Source organism: Lathamus discolor, chromosome 4, assembly GCF_037157495.1.
Source record: "Lathamus discolor isolate bLatDis1 chromosome 4, bLatDis1.hap1, whole genome shotgun sequence".
Taxonomy (NCBI): domain Eukaryota; kingdom Metazoa; phylum Chordata; class Aves; order Psittaciformes; family Psittacidae; genus Lathamus; species Lathamus discolor.
Window position 1 is genome coordinate 95,183,631 of NC_088887.1, and position 23,147 is coordinate 95,206,777.

The window sequence follows — 23,147 nt, forward strand, 5'->3', positions numbered from 1 at the left end:
GCAGTATCTTGTTCCCACCACCCGCACAATAACCCACACAAATTCATCCACCCAAGTCTTTCCATTCCCTCCCGTATCTCATAAACATCCCAACAATGTCATGTCCAGATGTCTCTTATGGTGAAGAGAGATCCTTAACGACTGGCTACTAAAGACAACACAAAACTTTGCCTGGTTTTGAGCTAACATGATGCTGATTGGCTGCAGCAGCCTAACAGAACTCGGACTATAAAAGCCAAGGTGCAGCCTGTCTTCCAGGGCTGGGAGATGGACATTAATTTGAGTCCTTGTGACCTACCAAGCTACCAAATAGCAAAAAACTCAGAGGAAATGGGTATATTCTAAATTTCTTTCCACAGGTCAAATACAATTCATTAATTTTTTCAAATTAAAATCATTAAAACTAACCAACAAGTAAAAGATACAAGGAAAACAATTAAAGACATGCAGAATGGAATATGCATCTTACTCCTCATTTTACCAGGGAAGGAAGAGGACATTGACCAAGAGTTGTAATTTAATGTAAGCACCTCATTCCTTTAAGAAGATGCAACAAAGCTAATAAAATCAAACGTTTTATAATACTTATGTGGAAACAACAAATTATCCAGGAATTTAAAGATAGATGTAGAACATATGTTAAAGGCAGTGAAGCATATACAGCTGCATCCTACTGGGGAACCTACTTTGCTGGATGGGTAAACAGCGTGTCTAATGGTACGCATCTACCAAAAAATATCTTTCAAGATATCTGTTCAGGTTTAAAGCCTTTTAATTCCTTAATTATTGTTTCCTCTCATGAGCTGAGCAAACAGGAAAGCTGTTGAGCAACGCTGAAATGGATGACTATTTAACGGACTGAACTGATAACATACTTCCTCCAAAATAAAAGTATTGTCAAAAATTAAGTAGTAAGAAAAAGGGCTATTAACAGTCATGTTCAAACAATTTCAAAGTAATAATGTCAATTTTTATAAAAACTTGCTGTCTCACTTCCCTTAAATATTTGTGAAATCTTGCACTACTTTCTTAAAATAATATGTATTTAATAGAAAAGTTTCAATGTGTAATGCCACTCAAAGATGAGGTTACAAACAGACCTACTATTCATCTAAAATATGTATTCTGCCATTTGTTACAAAATCTTCCACTTTGTAGATAATGATAACTAGCTTTGCATTTTACAATTACAACATGGACAATGGGATTGAGTGCATCCTCAGTAAGTCTGCCAATGACACCGAGCTGTGTGGCGCAGTCGATGCGCTGGAGGGAAAGAACTTCATCCAGAGGGACTTTAACATGCTTAAGAGGTGGGGCAATACAAACCTCATGAAATTCAAGAAGGCCCTACACCTGGGTCAGGGCAACCCCAAGCACAAATACAGTCTGGGCAGAGAACAGATTGAGAGCAGTCCTGCGGAGAAGGACGTGGGGGTGTTGGTCAATGGGAAGCATAACATGAGCTGGCAGCATACACTTGGAGCCTGGAAATCCAACTGTATGCTGGGCTGCATCAAAAGGATCTTGACCAGCAGGTCAAAGAAGGTGATTTTCCCCCACTATTTTGCTCTCCTGGGACCCTATGTTAATGGAGTTGTGCATTCAGCTCTGGGGCCCACAACATCAGAACATGGACCTGTTAGAATGAGTCCAGAGGAGTGCCATAAAGATGCTCCGAGGGCTGAAGCACCTCTCCTTTGAAGACAGGCTGAGAGAGCTAGGCAGGACAAGGAGGAATGGGTTTAAGCTGGAAGAAGGTTAGGCATTAGGAAGAAATTCTTCACTATGATGGTGGTGAGGCACAGGAACAGGTTGCCCAGAGAAGCTGTGGCTGCCCCATCCCTGGAAGTGTTCAAGGCCAGGCTAGATGGGGCTTGGAGCAACCTGGTCTAGTGGAAGGGGTCCCTGCCCACAGCAGGCGGCTGGAACTAGACGAGCTTTAAGGTCCCTTCTAACCTAAACCATTCTTTGATTCCATGCATGTCAGCCACAAATGTATTGACTTACATATTCCAAACATGATCTTCCGGTTTTATTAAAATCAATGTAATAGTAACTAATGTGGTTAGTCAAACCAGAAAAGTAACTCAAGAACTAATTCAATGTTTTTCTCTCTCTGTAATGGAAGGGGGTGGAGGCTATTCAGCCTCCCTCCCTGCTGAGTTAATCAAGTGTTTTCTGGGTGGGTTTTATAGCTAATTTTCCCCTGCACAGTTAGGAAAATTAGAGGGCAGGTTGCATCTGACTACTGTTATTCACTCATTTTTTATAAAAAAACCAAACCAAACCACAATGATGACAGGCAAATTGCAGTATATCAGAGCACTACCAGCCAGGTTAGTATCCAGAGAGACTCCAGCTGTCTGCAGTAGTTAACTTTTCAGTGAGGAAGAACGGCATGAGCTGGTTAAAACCTAACTCATGATGCAATACCATGGCACAGAATTGAAAAGCAGCTAAAAAAGAAACAACCTGAATTTATTGGAGGTTTGAATCAGAAAACTAGGCTAGAAAAGTTTACCTTAGGAAGTGAATCAACACATGATAAGATCATAAATATGTTAATACGACAAGAACTGGAACAGTCTCATTTCATAGTCATTGGTTTCAGCTTCCTCCACATGATTTTTTTTTCCCTTTTTTGAACTACCACATGTCAAGTGATCCGTTTTATTTCCATCACCCCTCCCCCTAACAACACATTCAGGTATTTTTGCAACAGTGCCTTCAAACTGTATTATGTCCCCACCCAGGCAGGGTCAGGGAATTTTAGCTGCTTTACACCAAGTGTGTCAGTACAACAATACATTTACATCCGACATACAAAACATTTTGCATCTTGGGCAGAGAGCCAGGCCGAGGTACAGGGAATCTGAGTTTCTGAACAGGTTTACCAGTGCAAGTATCTGCAAGGAAGCCTATGGGGTTTTATCTTCATTCTATACAACTCTTGTCTTCTGGACAAGACTAAAGCAGATGGGTTATTTAAATGTTTTTCCTGATGAGCATCAGAATACAAAGGAAATTAAGTATTTAACAGATATTTAAAAATTATGAACTTTCACTTGTAAATCACTACAGAGCATCATCCATCATGTCTATATTGCTCATGAATGTTATGACCCCACGTTTAACAAAGTATTGCCCCTTCGTGCATTATAGCAAATACTAGCTGAAAAGGAAGTAAATATGTACCTGTAACAGGCCAGGTTGGACATGGCTTTGAGCAACCTGATGTAGTGGAAGGTGTCCCTGCCCATGATGGGGGGGTTGGATGATCTTTAAGGTCCCTTTCAATCCAACCCATTCTATGATTCTATGAACTGAAACACAGATATAAGAAAAAAGAACCCTACTCCTCTGATTTAAATCTATAAGAAATCATATACACATAGTCCTAATACTCCTCGCATTGCATCTCAGACATTCATCTATATGCGCTCTACATTGAAACAAGATACTAGTCTGAACTGCTAACCTAACAAATCCAGTTAAATGCTGACACATTAAAAAATATAAAAGAAGTATTGCAAATGATTAAAATCACTTCTATGAGTTAAGAGGCTACTCTACGGGGGTTCTTATGCATTTTCTTTTTAGATTTGAGATATACCATGTCAACACCAATAAAGATTAACTTCATCCAAATACTGATGGTTGCTACCTAATATTTCCCTTTTTCTGTGCAATGTTGGATAGAAAAGAAAATTAATAATAACATTCATACTTCTGGAACACTGTATTGCTTGCCTCTTCTTTCTACAGACTTTGCTATCTAGCTCCCTGTGCTAGACAGACAGATACTGCAGTGACAGTCAACTAAGTTATACTTTCTGACAGTGCCTTTGCTGTGGCTAACTCACCAGCTTGCCAAAAACCCACTATCACTTCCAACATACTAAGTTAGTAAGTGAAAGAATTATATAATTTGCACTCACTAGTTATTTTTCTTATAAGCTGAATTATCCATCTCTTTTCTATGGTATAGAAATTTTTTTTATATGTATACATCTACATACATATGTATATATGCATATGTACATATATACACATATATACATATGAATACACGCTATCAAATATGATTATTATTTCATTCAATTAATCTCATGTCTCATTTTATAATTCTCTTTCTAATCTTTTTTGATTAAAAGAAACCAAACTCAAGTCTGTGTAGGGCTACTCCAGGGGATTTCGTATCATGTTCATTTAACAGGATAATGTACGTTGTCATTTCTGTCACTTGGAGTGTTTAATTGATTACTACATGAAGTCTTTCAAGCCATGGTAGAAGATATTTTTTCTGGTATCTTGACAATCCATTTCATATTTTATCATTGTGTAACTTAGGATGCTAGTGAGGTTAGGGATACGTAAGTATTCTGTTACGATGAGTATGTTCACATAGCTCAAAGTTACACCAAAACTGAGTCTAATTCTGTACCTACAGAAATGACAGTGACATACATATGAACCCACTCGGTAGATCCAGCTTAATCAGCAAATCTTCCAAAACATGACACAGTATCTGTCATTTTTCAGCACATGCCATACGGCATTTTTCCACTTATTCCAACCTCAGTTAGTTTGATTGCCCCAAACAGAAAAGACTGAGACTTAATTAAGTGATCTGTTTTTGGGAAGCTTGTTTCATTTAATGCAAAAGCTGGAAGATGCAGGGTAAACAAACTGGGCATTCCACATGTTTTGCGGTACAATCCTGGAGCAACACACCTCTCAAGTGCTAATGAACTGGCAACTGGCTTAGCTACTCTCCCAATTACAGCCACTACATTACAATGATGAAGGATTTCCTTAGATGTAATAAATAATGTAGAAGGCTGCAGTAACAAGAGTTTAAACCAGACATGTACCTTTTATATCTACACAAACAATAAAAACTGCATCAGAAATGAAAAAATAAAAAATAAAAAAAGGGACATAATAATACAAAATCTAATTTCTTAGTTTTTGAAAATACAGACTGATAATAGAATCTCCATACTGGTTCAATCAAGTTGATGGCTCTACTACAAAAAGCTACAGAAACAGAATCCACTCTGCAAGACAAGCTCTTCTAGCAATAAAAGCAAAATTTGAATCTGCCATTTAAATATTTAAGTAATATAAACTAATTCTAAGTAATTACTTGATACACAATACAATTAACCCATGCAATAAACTACAGAATAAAACCAAGAGGTTACTTAATTGTCTCAATAACAGCAGTAATGACATTTCTGAGGCTTTTAACAGTGAATTAACAGCTGAAAACCAAAATTAATGGCCCAAGGTAAAGACAAGAAAATGAAATTTTCTGCTGTTAGTAACTGAATGAAAACAAATAATTCACCATTACCCCATTTTAAGTCCTGTATTTTATATTATTTTAACTGGGAATGAATCAAATAATTCAGTGGCTACCTTTATTTTAATGGTCCCCTATTTCTGATGGGAATACCCCTTTTTCTTTTCTCTCGTCATCAGCTATCTTTTCTAACTCCCTAACTCCAAATCCCCCTATTTGATTCACTCTAGTAGTAAGAAATGCTTGTATATGCAAGGATATTTAGTACGGCAGCCTTTCAATATTAATTTCAATATAGAATTTTAATCACTGCTTCCAAATCATTGTCTTCCAAATCTATTTTAAATAACTGCAATCATATTCAGCAACTTCACCTTAAAACATATCAGATGTTTTGAAACCTCCAAGATATCAATTTACAGTATTTAATCTCTATTAAATCACAGAATCGTGGAATCATAGAATTACAGAATGGTTTGGGTTGGAATGGAAATTAAAGATCATCCAGTTCCAACCCCCTGCCATGGAGAGGGATACTTTCCACTAGACCGTGTTGCTCAAAACCCCATCCAACCTGCCTTGAACACTGCCAGGGATGGGGCAGCTACAGCCTTTCTGGGCAACCTGCGTCAGTGCATCACTACCCTCATTGTGAAGAATTTCTTCCTAATGTCTAATCTAAATTTCCCCTCTTTCAGGTTAAAGCCATTCCCCGTTGTACTGTCACTACATGCCCTTGTAGAAACTCTCTCTTCTCCTAGGACCCCTTTAGGCACTGGAAGCTGTTCTAAGGTCTCGCCAGAGCTTTCACTTCTCCAGGCTGAACAACCTCAGCTCTCTCAGCCTGTTTTCACAGAAGTGCTAAGAGCTATAAACAGCCGTAATATCTCACCAATCACTCACAGACAACTTTGCAAACCTTTGTGGGTCTGCAAACTTGATGATTCACTCTAATAAAGTTATTTCTGGTAACTAGATGCCACTTTCATTACAGTATATTATTACTCAAACTGTGAGATAACTACATTACTATATTATGATTTACATGCCAAAATCCTCATCTATCTTAAAGAAGCTAAGTTTTACTTGACCCACAGAATTCATACAGTGGATGTTCTCGAAACCAGACTTTCAAGTTTTGCTGTCTTCTCTTGGGTGTCATGAAGAGGAAGCATGAGATTCCAAGGTAGGGACATGGTATGTAAATCTAAGAAGCACAGACTGTATCTTCAGTCGCCTGTATGAGTTTACCTTCTCTTTAGCTCACCTATAGCAATGGGAGCAATCCATGCTCTTTTGGAAATATTCTGTTAAGACTACCTACTGATAGCCTTCTCCATCTTGAGACCCTGTGGTCTGGGGTTTAAGGAAGTAGTGCCTCCCTTCTGTAATGTTCTGAATTGGTACAGCCATCTGCAAACCTCAAAATCATTAAATGAACTAAATAAAATTAGGACCCTAGAGTAAAACTTTATTACCTTTTATTACTAAGCTATAATAAGATGTAATAAGTTCTAAATGTACTCTCTATGTGTTTTAACTAAAATGTAGGGTTAGAAAACTCAGCTGGAGCATCACTATCTATGAGATCCATCTTCCATGCTTCCAGAATTTTCAAAGTTCTCATCTAAATACCACTGATTTATTTTCTTATTTTCCATTTAGAGGTTAAACATACATATATGATGAGTAACACATGAGCCTGGAGAAAGACACTGTGATTCCAACTGACTCTAGTACTTCGGTATCTTAATAAAGGAAAGTCTTACTCTGAAGTACTGTTATCTGTTTGATTCTGGTAAAAACCCTTCAACTAATAATTTCTAATACACTGAGGAAGAAAGTTTTTGACCTTGAACTTAGAAGGCTAATCTTCCTATAGTGTTCTTAGTGGGGTGACATCACTCAAAATAGCTTGTACAAACTGAAGCAAGCTGCCTCATTCTTACATTAGGATCACAGTCTTCAGACAAATACAAGGTTAACAGATCATCTCACATCTTGGCGAGCTTCTTACAGTCCCCAATAGAGGGGCTCTTACAAAATGTTAGTTAACCAATGCTCTTACACCAGGTGTAAATTACCTTCACTACCCTGCAGCAAGCATGAGGATAAGGCTGTCCATAACAGCAGTTATGGAGCTAATGTGAGTTAGGGAGTTAACCCCACGGCTTACACAGATGCTCTTACCCTCTTGTAAATGAGAGGCCGTTTACAGCCTTAATCCATAGTACAGTGCTTTAAGTTATCTCATATTGTGCAACCCTCATATTTCCAGATAAGCATGACATAATTTGAAGTTCTAGAAGTAAGTAAAAGAATGTAGACTAGTTGTTATCCTTCATTCTGAGGATCTTCCATCGCTCAAAGTCATTTATTGTGGTTTCAAGAAAATCTATTTAAAGGTTTCTTTGAAGCTGAAGTCTGAAAAAGAGATCATTGGAAATTTAAAAAGAAGGCTGCGCGGGGTGGGGAGGGAATAAAAATGTTTCTTTAAAATAGAAAACAAAGCCTTCAGGTTCTCTTTCCTCTCCTGATCCCATCTCCCCCTCCACCCACAAATCACTCTATAATGCTTATATCATTAACCTCTACAGCATCACCAACTGAAAATTCTTTTAGATAACACATTCAAATTCACACTACATCAGAGGAACTGACTCATCCTATTTAGTTAGAAACCTAACTTGTATATAAATTTTAGGTATCTAGGAAAACAGACATTCTAAATGAAGTGTACATTTTACCTGCGTAAATCAAAGGGGAGACGTGCCATTGGTAACTCACAAAGAGAAAACTTAACTAAGTCCCTCTATGGTTGTACTAAATTAGGTAATGGGTTGAGGCAACAGTGATGGCAGGAATGTTTAAATCGTTATTTAAGTTCAGATTGGCAGTGAGCTTTCATATCAAATCTCCCAATTGTCTCCATTTACTGTGCTTAGGTTTCACAACACAGAGCACTGTTAAAATACATGAATTAGATTCTTTTTCAGTGAACCAAGATCAGAAGATTCATTTCAGGAATACATCTAATGTGCTACAAGTGTTAGGGAAGAGAAAACCAAGAGAAGTGCTTGTCTAACTTGCATGGAATGAATTTCACTCTTCCTTAGAGAAGCGTATCAAAAGTAGTCTGCCTAAGTCAACTCTGTAGCACCCTGGAAGAGACAGAATTACCTTGGATTTGGATAAAGATAACATATTTCAGTAATCAAGAATATTATGTGAGACTTTCTAACTGCATCAGAAACATGTCACTCTGTAATCCACATACTAATCTTTCATCTAAACCACATCTTCCTTCAAATTACTTGTAAACAATAACTAGGTGGTGCATGACTGCAACTTGCCTGATCAAGATAAAAAGCACTGCCATCTCGGATCTCCCGTCGCTGTTTGAGGTCAGTTTCTGTGGTGTCCCTCGACAGGGCAATATATTCAACCTCCCTCTTTGTTAGCTCCTGTGGACAATAGTCTAAAATTATTACAAAAATCAGACTGTAACTCAGTAAGTGAACTTCAACAACAGACCTAGTAGCATAATTGTACAAAAGAGCTCTAGGCAGCAGCACAGTGATTTCAAATAACTCTGAACAAAATCTGTATCTCTTACTTTTAAAATTTTTACAGTGTCTTCTGCCTCAAACAAAACAGTTTGAATTTCTGCTCAGTAAACTTCTATTTTCCCAAAATCTGTTCTAAAAATATAATAACCAGCTATATATTCTTTCCACTGAACATGTGTAACATCCTGTAAGTTTACCTTCTGGTTCTGGACTCTGAAAAACAATCGGCATCTGCAAATCATGAATGAAACTCAGTTTTCTATAAATGACTGAGAAGCTTCAAGTTCCACTGTTCAGTAACACTTACAGTAGTGGTTACAAAGCCACCAGTTCCTTTATGCTGCAGAGAGATACAATTGTACATTCTTATAATTAAAGGGAAAAAAAAAACCCAGAGGGTGAGATACAAGAGTGTTTTCTTCAACAAATAGCTCTATCTATAAACGCATAGTAGTAGCTTTCAGCACGGCAGGTAAGTTTTCCAGGTTTACATAGCTTCATTAAGGGAACCACAGCATGTACCAGCTTACATGCAAAGGCCAGTCTTCATGTGATTGTTGGCATGGCATTGAAACAGTAAGCTGCAGCCTTTCTATCATAGCTCATAGAGCTCATACAAACAGTGGTATAAATAAGACACATTCTATGACCCATGGCTGGATATCAGGTGTTCCCCAAGTTCCCTTTTTAGGTTATACCAAGCTTTTCTCATTTATTTTAAGGAATTCATCAAGCTACCAAGTAGCGTATCTAGTTTGCTGAATCAGGAAACCTTTGCTCTCCTTTCCAAAGTTCAGAATCTTGCAGCTTTCTCCTGTATGCTTCACCTCTGAGAGTTAAGTCTTTGAAGCAGTATCTTTTGATTTTTAAAGGAACAGCTGATCTTTGTGACAACTGTTTATACACCTCCATTTATTCCCCTTCTGCCCAACCAGATTCCAGATGGAGCTCGTGGCAGAAAAAAGTCCTACTCACATGACCTTTGGGGCAGACAACCCCCTCTCCCTGATCATTTAAGGGCAGCAACAATTTAAAAGTGAAATTTTGCACATGGTGCTGCCATGGTTCATGCAGATGGACGTAGGCAAGTCCTTCCCACATTCCAAGAGAGGATCAAACACACATCTACTCTTTCTAATCACTCATCATAACTGTTCCCAAATGTTACTCAGAACACTCCTCTCCCAAATCCTTTCCTTCATGTCTTTTTTATATAATGAAGCAAAAATGATTTGTTGTCTGTAACAGTAGGCAGATATCTTCATCTTCTAACATACATAATGCCTAGAACAAACTGTTTCTCCATTTGTGATAGCATATGGTAACACAGTTTTCCAACTCTTTTTTTTTTTTCCCCCGGAGTTTAAGCAGAAAAACATGTATTAAAATGTCTGTACTTTCTATTCATCCATAACAAAACCTGAACTTTGGAAAGCACATTTATGGAAAAACTCATTTACCTCTTTAGTAGCTTGCTCTAGGACTATCTTTAACCTTCGGCTAACAGAGGCATGACTAACTGACATTAATGACTATGTCTCCAAGAATTTAAACCAACATACTTACCAGATATTGCATGGCAATAGACCGCCGGAGAGGCCCAGGAGGACCAATAAGAAAGACATCTTGGCCAAGAAGATCTTTCTGCATTATCCATCTTAAATGGTGCACTACGGCCTGGGCCAAAGAATCTGTCACTTTGAAACACAAAGAGAAGAATGTATTATTTAATTCTGGAAAGTATTAAGATACCTGGCCATGCACACGTGTTTTTGTTCTTATCTCCAAAAATAAAACAAAGACACAAAAATGTGGTGCCCTACAGCTGGACATCTGAAAAGCAGGGAATTCCACACATAGCTTATATAGACTACTTAATTTACATAAAGTTTATATACCTGTCTTACCCATTGCCTTTTTCTCTGCCCAACAAAAAAGCAACCCAATAAAAAACAGGGGAAAAAAAAAGTTGTTGATTCTCATTTCACATTAAACTGATCAAAGCAAAGACTGGTTTTTATTACCCAATGTTGAGTGGACTTCTCAGCATCAATTAATATAATGAAGTTACATTATTAACAATTTTTAAAAGATTTATGCAGCCTATATCCCAATGCTTCTGTGAATCATGAGCTTAAAAATACTGTGCTTGCATCAGACTAAGATTAATGTTCAGGGACATATTTAATTTGTTCTATTCTTAAAAGATAACTGCATTCCTGTTTACATTTTGACACAATAAAACACAGAATTAAATTACCAAGGAAATGCAAACCTTGCAATATGACTACATCAATACCACACAACTTCCAACATCATTATAAAAAACAACTCAAAACAAATCCGTTTATTTCTATTAAGAACACCATACCCTTATTATTCTAAAAAGCAATAACCTGATTATAATTAAACTAAAACATTTACTACATGTACGCAAATGTTGGTAGCACTGGAAAGCTTCATAAAGAAAGAGCACACTGAAGGTGAGGGAACCTGGTCTAGTGGGAGATGTCCCTGCCCATGGTGGAGAGTGGAACGAGATGATCTTTAAGGTCCCTTCCAACCCAAACCATTCTGAAGCACTAGTGCATGAGGAGAACACAAGCAAGCCGGAGGGATATATGAATGCATATACATATATGGTTGCTTTCAGCATAATCTGACAAGACTAATGACAGGGTTTGAACCTGGAACCTCAAGGCTAGTGCCTGGGATGCCAAAATACAGTAAGAAAGGAGCAAGAGGTGATGAAATCTTCAAATTATTAGTTGGTTATTTACATTTTTCAGTATGACTGCTGGTTGTAATTAGAAAAAAGAATTAAAAAAAAAAAGCCTTGGTTCTACATCAGATTTCCATCTCAGTGGGGCACACTTAAGGATGGCAAGCAATAGTGCCCCTCAGTTCCAAGGGGCTTTGGTTCATTCTTGAATCTTCGTATACCAGAATTCAAATTCATTTTTGTAAGATCACAGAAACAGTACTAAATGACTGTATGAGATTCAAGGAAGATTTTTCACGTAAAAAGTTGGCTAAGGAATATTTTATAAAAAATTTTAACTGAAAGTTCTGGTCTGGCACTCAGGAAAACGATTTGAAATTGTCTTCTATGTCCAGAGAAATCTACTATATCCTTACCACCACTATGACCAGGAATAGCACACAAATGTAGGTGAGCAATCTGTGCATTAGGATTATCAGATTAAATGTAAATAAACATTTCATGTTTGCTTTTTTGCTTTCGTTTCTGAACAACTATCATTAATATACCCAGTATTAGTTTTCATTTTGGGATGCAGACGCAGAGACTGTGAGAATGAAGACCTTGGGCCCACTGTAAGGAGAGGGTCTGGTTTGAGACCATCTTAAAAACCTGAACGTACACAAGTCCATGGGACTTGATGAAATCCATCTGCAGGTCCTGAAGGAGCTGGCAAATGCAGTTGCTAAGCCACTGGCCATCACAGTTGAAAAATCATGGCAGTCAGGTGAAGTTCCTGATGACTGGAAAAAGGGAAATATAACCCCCATTTTCAAGAAGGGGAAAATGGAAGACCCAGGGAATTACAGTCCAGTCAGTCTCACCTCTGTGCCTGCCAAAATCTTGGAGCACATTCTCCTGAAAGGCATGCTAAGGCACATGGAAAACAACAAGGTGCTTGGTGACAGCCAGCATGGCTTCACTAGGGGGAAATCCTGCCTGACCAATTTGGTGGCCTTCTATGATGGGGCTACGGAACTGATGGACAGGGGTAGAGCAGTTGATGTCATCTACCTGGACTTGTGCAAAGCGTTCGACACTGTCCCACACAACATCCTTGTCTCTAAATTAGAGAGATATCAATTTGACGGATGGACCACTGGGTGGATAAAGAACTGGCTGGATGGCCACACAAAAAGAGTTGTGGTCAATGGCTCAATGTCCAGCTGGAGACCAGTAATGAGTGGTGTCCAGCAGGGATCACTGTTGGGACAAGCCTTCTTCAACATCTTTGTCGGTGACATGGACAGTGGGATTGAGTGCGCTCTAAGCAAGCTTGCCGATGACACCAAGCCGTGTGGTTCGGTTGATACACTGGAGGGAAGGGATGCCATCCAGAAGGACGTTGACACGCTTGTGAACCTTATGAAGTTTAACCATGCCAAGTGCAAGGTCCTACACCTGGGTCGGAGCAATCCCAGGCACAGCTACAGACTGGGCAAAGAAGAGATTCAGAGCGGCCCTGCAGAGAAGGACCTGGGGGTGTTGTTTGATGAGAAAATGAACATGAGCCAGCTTCAGTGTGCGCTCGCAGCCCAGAAAGCCAACCGTATCCTGGGCTGCATCAAAAGGAGCATGACCAGCAGGTCAAAGGAGGTGATCCTGCCCCTCTACTCTGCTCTTGTGAGACCTCACCTGGAGCATTGTGTGCAATTCTGGTGTCCTCAACAGAAAAAGGACATGGAACTGCTGGAACAAGTCCAGAGGAGGGCCACGAGGATGATCAGGGGACTGGAGCACCTCCCATACTAAGACAGGCTGAGAAAGTTGGGGCTGTTCAGCCTGGAGAAGAGAAGGCTGCATGGAGACCTCCTAGCAGTCTTCCAGTATCTGAAGGGGGCTTATAGGGATGCTGGGGAGGGACTCTTCATCAGGGACTGTAGTGACAGGACAAGGGGTAATGGGTTCAAACTTAAACAGGAGAAGTTTAGATTGGATATAAGGAGGAAATTCTTTCCTGTTAGGGTGGTGAGGCACTGGAATCGGCTGCCCAGGGAGGCTGTGAATGCCCCATCCCTGGCAGTGTTCAAGGCCAGGTTGGACATTGCCTTGGGTGGCATGGTTTAGTGTGAGGTGTCCCTGCCCATGGCAGGGGGTTGGAACTAGATGATCTCAAGGTCCTTTCCAACCCTAACTTTTCTATGATTCTATATATGTTAAGGTAAAAGCCTATGAAATATTTTCTTCTTCACTGCAATACTGTTTTGCAACAGCAATGCACATCACACGTACTACAAACCGCAGGCCACACGCAAATTAACTCCTCACAGAATAACATGTTCCTTTCTATGAAATTTTCAAGAAAATCAAGGAAGTTCCCCTTACATATATTCTTGTGAAATGAAGGATATGAAGGATATGAAAGCACATCAGAAGTGAAGGATATGCAGCACATCAGAACTACTGTGAAATGAAATGAAGGATAATGCAGCACATCAGAACTACTCTGTCCAAACTCTTCTACTGGACAGGTATGGTAATTTGGAAAGCACCACACAAATAGAAAGTATTATATTAAAGGTACCATTAAAACTGTAAGGCAGAGATCTTACTGAAAGGCATATTCATTATTATTTCTACTTGTTGTATGAACTTGTCAATGTGCCTCCAGCGTATTTCTCTAACTGTTCTCAAAAAAAAAAAAAGAAAAAGAAAGTTACTTAAAGTGGACAAATAAGCTTGAAATTTTGGTGAAACACTGAATTCTTTCATGTCAAAAGTCATGCATTAGAAGCATGGCAAAATCAGCTTTGACACAGCATGACTACAAATGCCTCTGGTGTAATTCACATTAGTGTGTGTAGCTATCTTTTTTATTTTTAGGATGGTCTCAAGAAAAAACTCAGGTCAGACGTTAAAGGAGTACCATAAATAGAAAAAGGATTTAAGAATGTTCAGCAGCATCTGCAAGACAAACTGTCACGTAAAAGAGAACGTGAGTGTACAGTGCTCAAAAAAATCTAAAATCTTAGGAAAATGATCCCTCTGCAAACCTTCAGTAATTTCAGGCCACTCAAGAGTCTCATCACTATGTTTAAACAATGAAATGTACTCTTAAACATTAATATGAAAAACACAACTTTAAAAAGTGTCTTAGAATTTCCTAACTTTGCTTTCTTTTGAGAAAAGAACATGAAAGACAAATCCTTATTGATACATTTCCTAGAAAATGGTTTCACTGCTTTGCCATTCATACCACTGTCCTCACGTATAGATTACAGCTGGAACCATTATAATACATGTTTTCAATCACTGATCATCTGCAAACTAACTCAAAGGAAGCCTGTTACAAATAACGCTGACAATTCAAAGCAAGCCCTCCCTAAGGTGAACTGTAATGACAGCAGCTTCTGCTTGTCAGTTCTTTCTATTCTATCATGTACTATCTGTACATGGCTACAGATACTAAGCTTCCCTCAGTTTCCCGGTTATGTCCCTCTAAAATCAGAATATAAAATCTTCTTTGTACATGCAGTCCATGCTGCATAAACTGTTTCCACAACACAGCATGCTTTTCAAAAGCAACTACAGATGCGCATACACAGTACTTTGTATATTAATTCTGTATATTTAGACTACTTGTACCATGGTATCCGCATTGCAAAGCTTTTAAGTTTTCTCTAACTTGACTTGAAAAAGTTTCTCTCTGTTCAAGTACTGTACATTACTACAAGCACCATATAATAATTTTCTATGACATTTAGAAGACAGGAGAAATTAGCTACAAAAAGCATCAGCATGCATATTACAGCAATTTCTATTAATTATTCCGTGAGTCAGATAGTGTCTAATGCAAACTGGGTTTGTACAGTCTGTTTAGCAGCACATTGCTGATCTGCAGTAGTTGAGTAGCTGGCCCTACATTCTTAATCTGCAGGATGGTGCGTAGGAAGCCTCTACCATGTATCAAAGACACCATCTGGCACATACAGGAGAGTAGTCAGTGCTACAATTTGCTACTCCTGTGTATTAATGATGGCCAGCAAAAGAAACTGCATTCTATTGCTTTGTAATAGGTGCTAAGTAGGACAACACATACCAGAATCTTCACAAACATTTTGTAAAGAGAGCAGCTGAAGGTGAATGGAGAAATCCCACGTGAGGAAAGAAAATGTTGTAGATAGATTTTGAAGCAAATGCAGCAGCTGCTCTTGTTAAAGCTACAAATCAGCTTTTGATAATACCAAGACTGACATGGCTATGCTAGCCTCGGAAATTTTCCAGTTCACTCATAGTTGAATTCTTGGCACATGCTACACTCACTGAAGCCATAAGATTCACTAGAGATAGCAGACAGTATCTGCTGGCAAGTCCTTGTTTCCCACCTACGAAAGAAATCCCCTAAATGAAGGAGTCACCTACCTCTTCCCACTGTGCAGAGACAGACTGTTAAATGAACTGATTCCCAAGAATATCTACTCCAGATGTGGTACAAAATATATTAGCGCTCACGTCCCTGTCTGACTCTAGTTTGGTCATTACATAAGAACCAACAGGCACTTAAAAGACATCGATATATAGAATTTTCAACAGAATTAAAAAAAAAGACCTTTGCATACTCCTAGCTTTTGCTACAATGCATGTTCAGAAACTGAGAACAGCTCCTTTTATCAGGGGAAGCAAAAATTCATGAAGGGAAAAAGATCTCCCTCTCATTCAATTATCCAGAGGGATCCTTTAGCTTCCCACAGCAGTTTGCAGTGCATCCAGCACAGTGGGCAGCTGCCATAAAACACAGTTGAGGAAGAAGGGGACAGGAAGGGACATCTTTCTCTAAAAATACAAACACATTTCAAAAATGGAAAATCTTAAAAAAAACCTGAGCTCAGTGATACAATGAGGGAGGTAAAATCCTGGCACAGGTTGCCCAGAGACGTGGTGGATGTGCCATCCCTGGAGACATTCAAGGCCAGCATGCATGTGGTTCTGGGCAACCTGATCTCTGCTCACTGAACAGGGGTAGGACTAGATAACCTATGATGGTCCTTTCCAACCCAAACTATTCAATAATTCTTTGATTCTATAACTTAATTCACAGCTTGTTCAGGCTGGAGGACAATGAAGGAAGACAGTAAGTTGCCCAGGACACAGTCAAGGAGGTAGCATGGCCAAAGTGAAGATGGGGGCACTCACTCCTATGTGGGTTTCATTTAGCAATTCAGAAGTAAAACATTGCTGCTCCTTCAATTTTATTCTGATGCACAGAGCCCAAACAGTTTCAAAGTTTCATAACATGGTTACATCACAGACAGTTTTCACTGAAATACTATTTTTCCTCATAAATTTTTAATAGAAACAGTCTTCATTCCAAGAATTTTTGTTCTTGTGGTGGTAAGGAAACAAGTTATGAGTCTTTGCTGGGGCTCAGAAAGGGGAAAGTTACCTCCTGGATGGGCCTGTAAACTCATTCATCATTGATTCCTCTGAGTTGATTGCTTCACAGAAAGATATAAGTTCTACATAAGTAAATCGTATCTCTCCATGTGAGTATAAATGAAAAAAGAATATAAAGAAATCATGTAAAGCCAAGTGGCTTTCTGTGAAGAACTGTGAATGGGATTCAGAAGACCAAGTTTCTCTTAGTGATATATAAACATGGAATAAATGAAACTATTCTTAGCTGTATGTACAACTCATAAGGAAGCACATAGCCAGCGCAGTTATCTCAGAACTCAGACTCCAACTGGCAGGACATATTGTGTCTGCTTTTGAGCGCAACAGCTCAGTTCAGCACCAAACAGTTTGAGAGAAAAGAGAAAGAAGAATTATGAAAAGAAAATGAAAATAAGTCTAGAAAATAAATTACTGAAAATCATAACTGTTTTCCAATATACAAGACAGGAACCACAGTGAAGAAAAAGAGTCATCTGTGCATCATGGTTATGCTAGATAGAACAAGCACCAGGGAACTAAAAGTATGTACAAAAATATCTTAATGAGGCATCAGAATAAGCTTTTAGGATTTTTTTTTTTTTCCCCCCAAACAAAGGAATTGTTAATTACTGCAGCAAAGTGTGCAAAGAGGTTCTGGAATCTACATCACCAGCACAAGGAGGTGCAAACATCTCTCAGTAATGATTTGGATTCAGCCAACCCTGCTTTGAGGCACAAGAGCACACAATGCCCTGAGCTTCACCCTGACCTTCACTACAGGTCTCCATACCCCTGTGTCTCCCTGTTCCTCACTCTCTGCATAGACGAAACAGGGATAATGGTGTAAAACATTCAGATGTCTGCTGACAAAAACCACACTATTCCACATCCCGGATTGAAAGCTGGTAACAACCAAGCAGCAGATCAGTTGCAAGCTGACATGAAAACTCAAACTGCTGAAATAATCACCATCTCTGACCACAGAGATCTTTCCTTAGTCTCGGGAAGAAGAAATGTAATGGCAAAAGTCTTCGCTAGCAAAGATTACAGCCATACTGCAATATATCCTGTCTCTATAGTGTGCTGCACTCTGACACTCAGATTTAAAGTTAACAGAAGAAGAAAGTTCCAGTGCAAATCTGAACCAACTTTGAGCAAACTGAACACACACGCTTGGCCCTGTTTCAGCACATGGTGCACACCATCCTGGCCTAAGGACACACATGTATCTTACTGTTAAAGCAATACTGATCTTTCAGGTGATGAATAAATAACAGGAACTGCTGGCACCACTGAGCCTAGTACACAGAAGTAACCCAATTTTCTCAACATTAAAACAAGTACCTTTCAAGCACAGAAATCCATTTAGTGATACTTTTTTTTTTTGTATTTTATTATTACATGCACAAACCTTCTGTTTCAACTCCTCACAATAATTAGTCTTCCATACATCTCGACCAACAACACTAACAGCATTTGTCACTTAACACCTTGCATGTCACTTTTGACCACACACTGAGGAGGGTGCACATACTCAGGACATGTGGCACAAAACCACACAGTGTTTGAAATTCCACAGTTCAATGCAGCTGCATGTAACATGACTACAGCCAAACTCCTAAATGCACTTGCACATTTAGAGAGCAGCAGAGCCAACATGGTGTTGCAAGAGAACATCCTTTTTCCTGCCTTAACAAGGATTTGATGTCATTGAGAAAAGTGCCCTGGAATAGCTATGTTAGGAATTGAGCTGTCAAGGTTAATAAATGCAGGTAGCAAACAAAAAGGTACATTGTCATTTTCATGAAATTCCCAGAAACCATTAACAAAAGCAGTGCACTGACACGAACTCAATATAAAAAAAAAAAAAAAATAATAACGTGCATTCTCACAATCAAACTTCAGATCTAAACTACCATAAAAAGCTGTGCAAATTTTCTCCAGAATATAATTAAAGAAACAACCTTGCTTTTCAGGCATAGTGAGATTTTAAAAATACAGGGTTTATTTTTACTGATAAAAGAAGCAGTGCAAAAATAAGTGTCCTCTTTTCAGAATGTGTCAGACACAGTCATGACAGAAATCCCATTTAAAAAAAAAATCTCATGTATGACTCATTTTTACTTTTTACTTATAAAAAGAAAAATAAGACCCATTCAGATTTTATGTACCTTTAATTATCATCTTCCAAGAAAAAGCCATTTGCCAACAACAGCAAAACAGATTAATATTTTACATTAACTCACAAAATGGAGTGCTTCATATAGAACTTGCTAAGTACCTAGCATAAGACCTGAAAAGCAAAGACATTCAAACATAAGGTAACCAACAGTACCTATCCTACCAGTTTCTGCAAAATGTAAAAAGGTTCAAAGATGTCAAAATCAATTTCATTTGGTAACCTAAAAGAACAAACTATTTTGGTACCAATTACGTGAATTGATAGCCTTCTATCAATTCTGTGAACTGATAGCCTCAGCCTTCTTTTCCACAGTTAGCAGTTTACCAGTGTTGCTCAACACAGGGGGGAACGCTTTCTTTGACCTTACATAATTTCAAGGATCCCTATGTTTGCTGACAACAATAATGTGACAATCTGGGAATACTAAATATCACAGTAGAAAAACCATACATCTACCATACAGCAGAAAATTCTTAGGACATATAATCACATTGCAATTGCATGACAATTTTAAACTGCCACAGTTTATGACCAAACAATGAGATTACTGTATTATTTTTAGAAGTAATTGCTGAATGATAGCCTTCTTGAACAAAATATTTAAATATACACAAATAATCCTTTTACCCAGTAATCAATATAACCCAAGTTATATTCAAAGTTAACAGATTCCTACACAACCAGCCGAACCAGAGGTGCAGTAAAGAACTCAGCAGAGAAATCCTTCCACAAATTGCATGTTTTTTCAAAACATCTTTCTTTGATGATTTTAGTAAAGCCAGTGGGGTGACTTGAGTGAGGAACAAGTTTCTGAATAATTCAAAAGGAAAGCAGATTCTTACTGTAGTTCTGTGGAACAAATTCTGGGTTCTTTGGTGTTTTGAGTTTAAAGGACACATCCCCGATAGTAACAGTATCACCTAAGAAAAGAAAAAAGAAGTCTTTTAGTTCCCAGATACTTTAAATGTCCAGTGTCTTTATATTAAAGTTTAACTCCTAGACCTACCGTCGTCAGGCTGTGTGTTCACAAAGCAGCCTCTACCTTGTTTGAGAACTATTAGTTTACCAACTAGGCTCTGCTGCTTTTCAACAGATCAAGTACCAGGACAATTTCCATTTAATTAATATCACTTCTTTTTTTCCTTTGTTGTTATTGTAACCGTAGCTTACTTTGTCGGGAGCTATGGAATTCAAGCTCACTGTAGAACCCTGTTCCAGCTACCATTACTGATTTATTGGAATTAAATCTTTAACTTGTTTGCCCGCAGATCTAGCAGTGAAAAACACTTGTAGTTGTGATGAGTTTTCAAGCAGCCTGAAACAATACCTGTTGGAAGTACAAAACGACATACTCATGTCAGTGGGTCCTTGCTGTACTCTCTGACTATGGCTGCAGAACCTGGTACCTTTCCGAAGCTTGAGAGGTCTCAAGCATTTCTTGCTCTGAGTTTCACCAAAACTAAAGCACCTCAACGTTTTATTTACTGGTCTCTTTCTAGGAACTGCCTGTCTTATCCATCTTCCTGCAAGCACAGGCTTGAATTAAATTGCAGGGCATGCCCTGTGTTCTCTCTTGAAAATCAAAAGTGAAATCTAGTTCGCAGGCAGGAAATGGGCATGCACCAAGCCAGCGGTGGTCACACAGAAAAACAGCACAACACCCAAAACTTGTGAAGCCACAAAAATGAGCTGCAGACTAGTAACAAACCCAAAGCCTATTTTTTTTTAAGAGACCATCTGGGCCATGCAAATGAGTTCACAAGTATTAAGACCATGAAACCAAGATGACTCTAGTAAAATTATGTTTTTCCATTACTGCTGCTAAAGATAACACCACCTTTGCTGCCCAGCAGGCACTGTAGTGCGTGCATGAGGATGGATTACCTAAGTAAGACTCCTACATAGGGGTGCAGTTTTGCCACAGTACTGACTGCACTACCTTTCCATGAATTGAGCCCAGTTTTGGGACTGTGTCTTGAGCTTTCTCAGAAAAAAAAGATGTAGAAAGTACATAGCCCATGAACAAGATCCAGCTCTAAAAATCCTTTCAGAGCTGTACCTTATCCTACTCCATCCAAGAGGACCCAGTCTGTGGTTACCTATTTCCAGCACTGCATAAAGAGTCAAAAAGTTTGGAGGACCCAGTACTGGAACCAGAGAGGGAGATGCTGGAGAGGACACTTGTCCAAATTAACACAGGGAACAAAAACTCCTCCCATACATACTGCAGCTCTCCTTTCCGTCAGCAGTAACTCTTCCAGCACACACAGATGTTACTGCTCATCTCACAGGACTGAGAATGGTTCTGACATGACTCACACAATCCATGGGAAAGGTTACACTTTTAGGACTAGATTTATAGCACTCGGAGGAGAACCACCTACCACAACAAAGACGAATCGGCAAAAAACAGATTATAGCTGATTTCCTCCCAATTTTAAGGGCTTAAGAATGATGCTGAGATTGGGAATCACAGCCTGACAAGACTGCACATAGTTCTTTATGTTGCTCCTGAAGTCCAAATAATCAGACCCCTTTTTTTCTTTAACATATTAGCAGAAGATGGCAAACTGGTGATTGTGCCTGCATTTACATGCCAGGAAGTGGGAGACTTAGGCAACAGTGGTACTGCCAAAGACACGGTCATTCATCCCTGGTCCTAAGGGCAACCAGCACCAAACAGTTCCCACCCTTCCTGCTAGAGCTAAGCACCCTTCTCTAGTAGGTCTGTGCAGGAGCCAAGAAATGGAATGGTCCCAAACAGAGCTGGGGTTAAGCTAATGATCAAGCAGAAGTTTAAGGCTTTAGCTCATTTCCTGGCCCACGCTGAACTTGTAGTTCAAATGCACCTAAGAATACTGTGCCTCTTCAGCCTGAAGCATTCAAACTCATTTCAAAAGAAAGCCCTGCAACAGCTTAGGGGCCTGGTCTCCACTCTGGGAACTACTACATAAATTAAAGAGTCACTGGACAACATACATACCACTGCAGGGAGTAAAATGTCAGCTTTGGCTCTCAAAAATCTCCTATCTATCTCCAAAGCTAGGGTTTTGCCCACTTTCTGGAATTCTTAAAGTAAGCAAAACTATTTTATTGTCCAAGCATCATCTCCCTTTCCCTTTCTTCTGTTACAGCTCCAATCACTCTTCACTAGTGAACAGCTAAGGGATTGACCAAAATGCCTTCAAGTTTATTAAAACATCCTAGGAGCCTGCTGCTTCATGTGAAAGTTGACACCTTGTTGATAAGCTCAGCTAGGAGGAATTTTAACATTCCGAAAAGAGCACGTTGCCTGATACATCCTTAGGAAGTTAGTGCCACCTTATTTTCTCACTATTCCCCAGACAACATGCAATGAGACAAGAGTATATGACTAATTAGCTCCTAACTTAAATCACCTCAGTTTAAGTTGTAAAAGCTCTTTCATGCATGGATAATCTAGAACACAGTAGGGACAAGACGCTGAAACAACAAGGTACTGGACTTTTTCAATACATTGGAATTGCTATTATCTACACGAGATTATTTTAATTACCTACATTATTGATACAGCACTGAAAAGCCTTAGTTGGTTTCCTGTACTCCTTAAAAACAAAAACACCCCACAACCGAGTTTGGTGTAGGTGAAAAACTGTAAATGTGTCTCTTCCACTGGTATTTATGTCAGCCCATAACATGCTAACCCTCAATGAACACATCAGATCATGTCCAAAAATTCCACAAATCTTCCAGCCATCAATGGACCCTACCATCTTTCATGAAAAATGGGCTGGGGGAAAATACATGCAAGATACAGAGAGAGCTGAGCACACAAAATCCCAAGCATACAGTCAGGACATTCAGCTTTAACAGGTATGTTGCTGCCTGGAGACACACTTTGCCTCCAGCCTGCATCTGCCCAAAAAGCAAAAATATTAACAGTGTTTAACAGAACTTTAAGCAACAATAAAC

At 39.0% G+C, this 23,147-nt stretch overlaps 1 protein-coding gene across 2 annotated transcripts in view; it reads right to left on the minus strand.

Moving 5' to 3' along the window:
- VWA8 (von Willebrand factor A domain containing 8) overlaps positions 1-23,147 on the minus strand; it is a 176,841-nt gene that overhangs the window by 146,947 nt on the left and 6,747 nt on the right. For both annotated transcript variants that reach the window (XM_065678185.1, XM_065678186.1), the window contains exons 2-4: positions 20,039-20,116; positions 10,447-10,577; positions 8,665-8,775 (exon numbers count right to left, since the gene is read on the minus strand). In XM_065678185.1, coding sequence (XP_065534257.1) covers positions 8,665-8,775; positions 10,447-10,577; positions 20,039-20,116 — 320 coding nt within the window. The remainder of the gene's footprint in view (positions 1-8,664; positions 8,776-10,446; positions 10,578-20,038; positions 20,117-23,147) is intronic.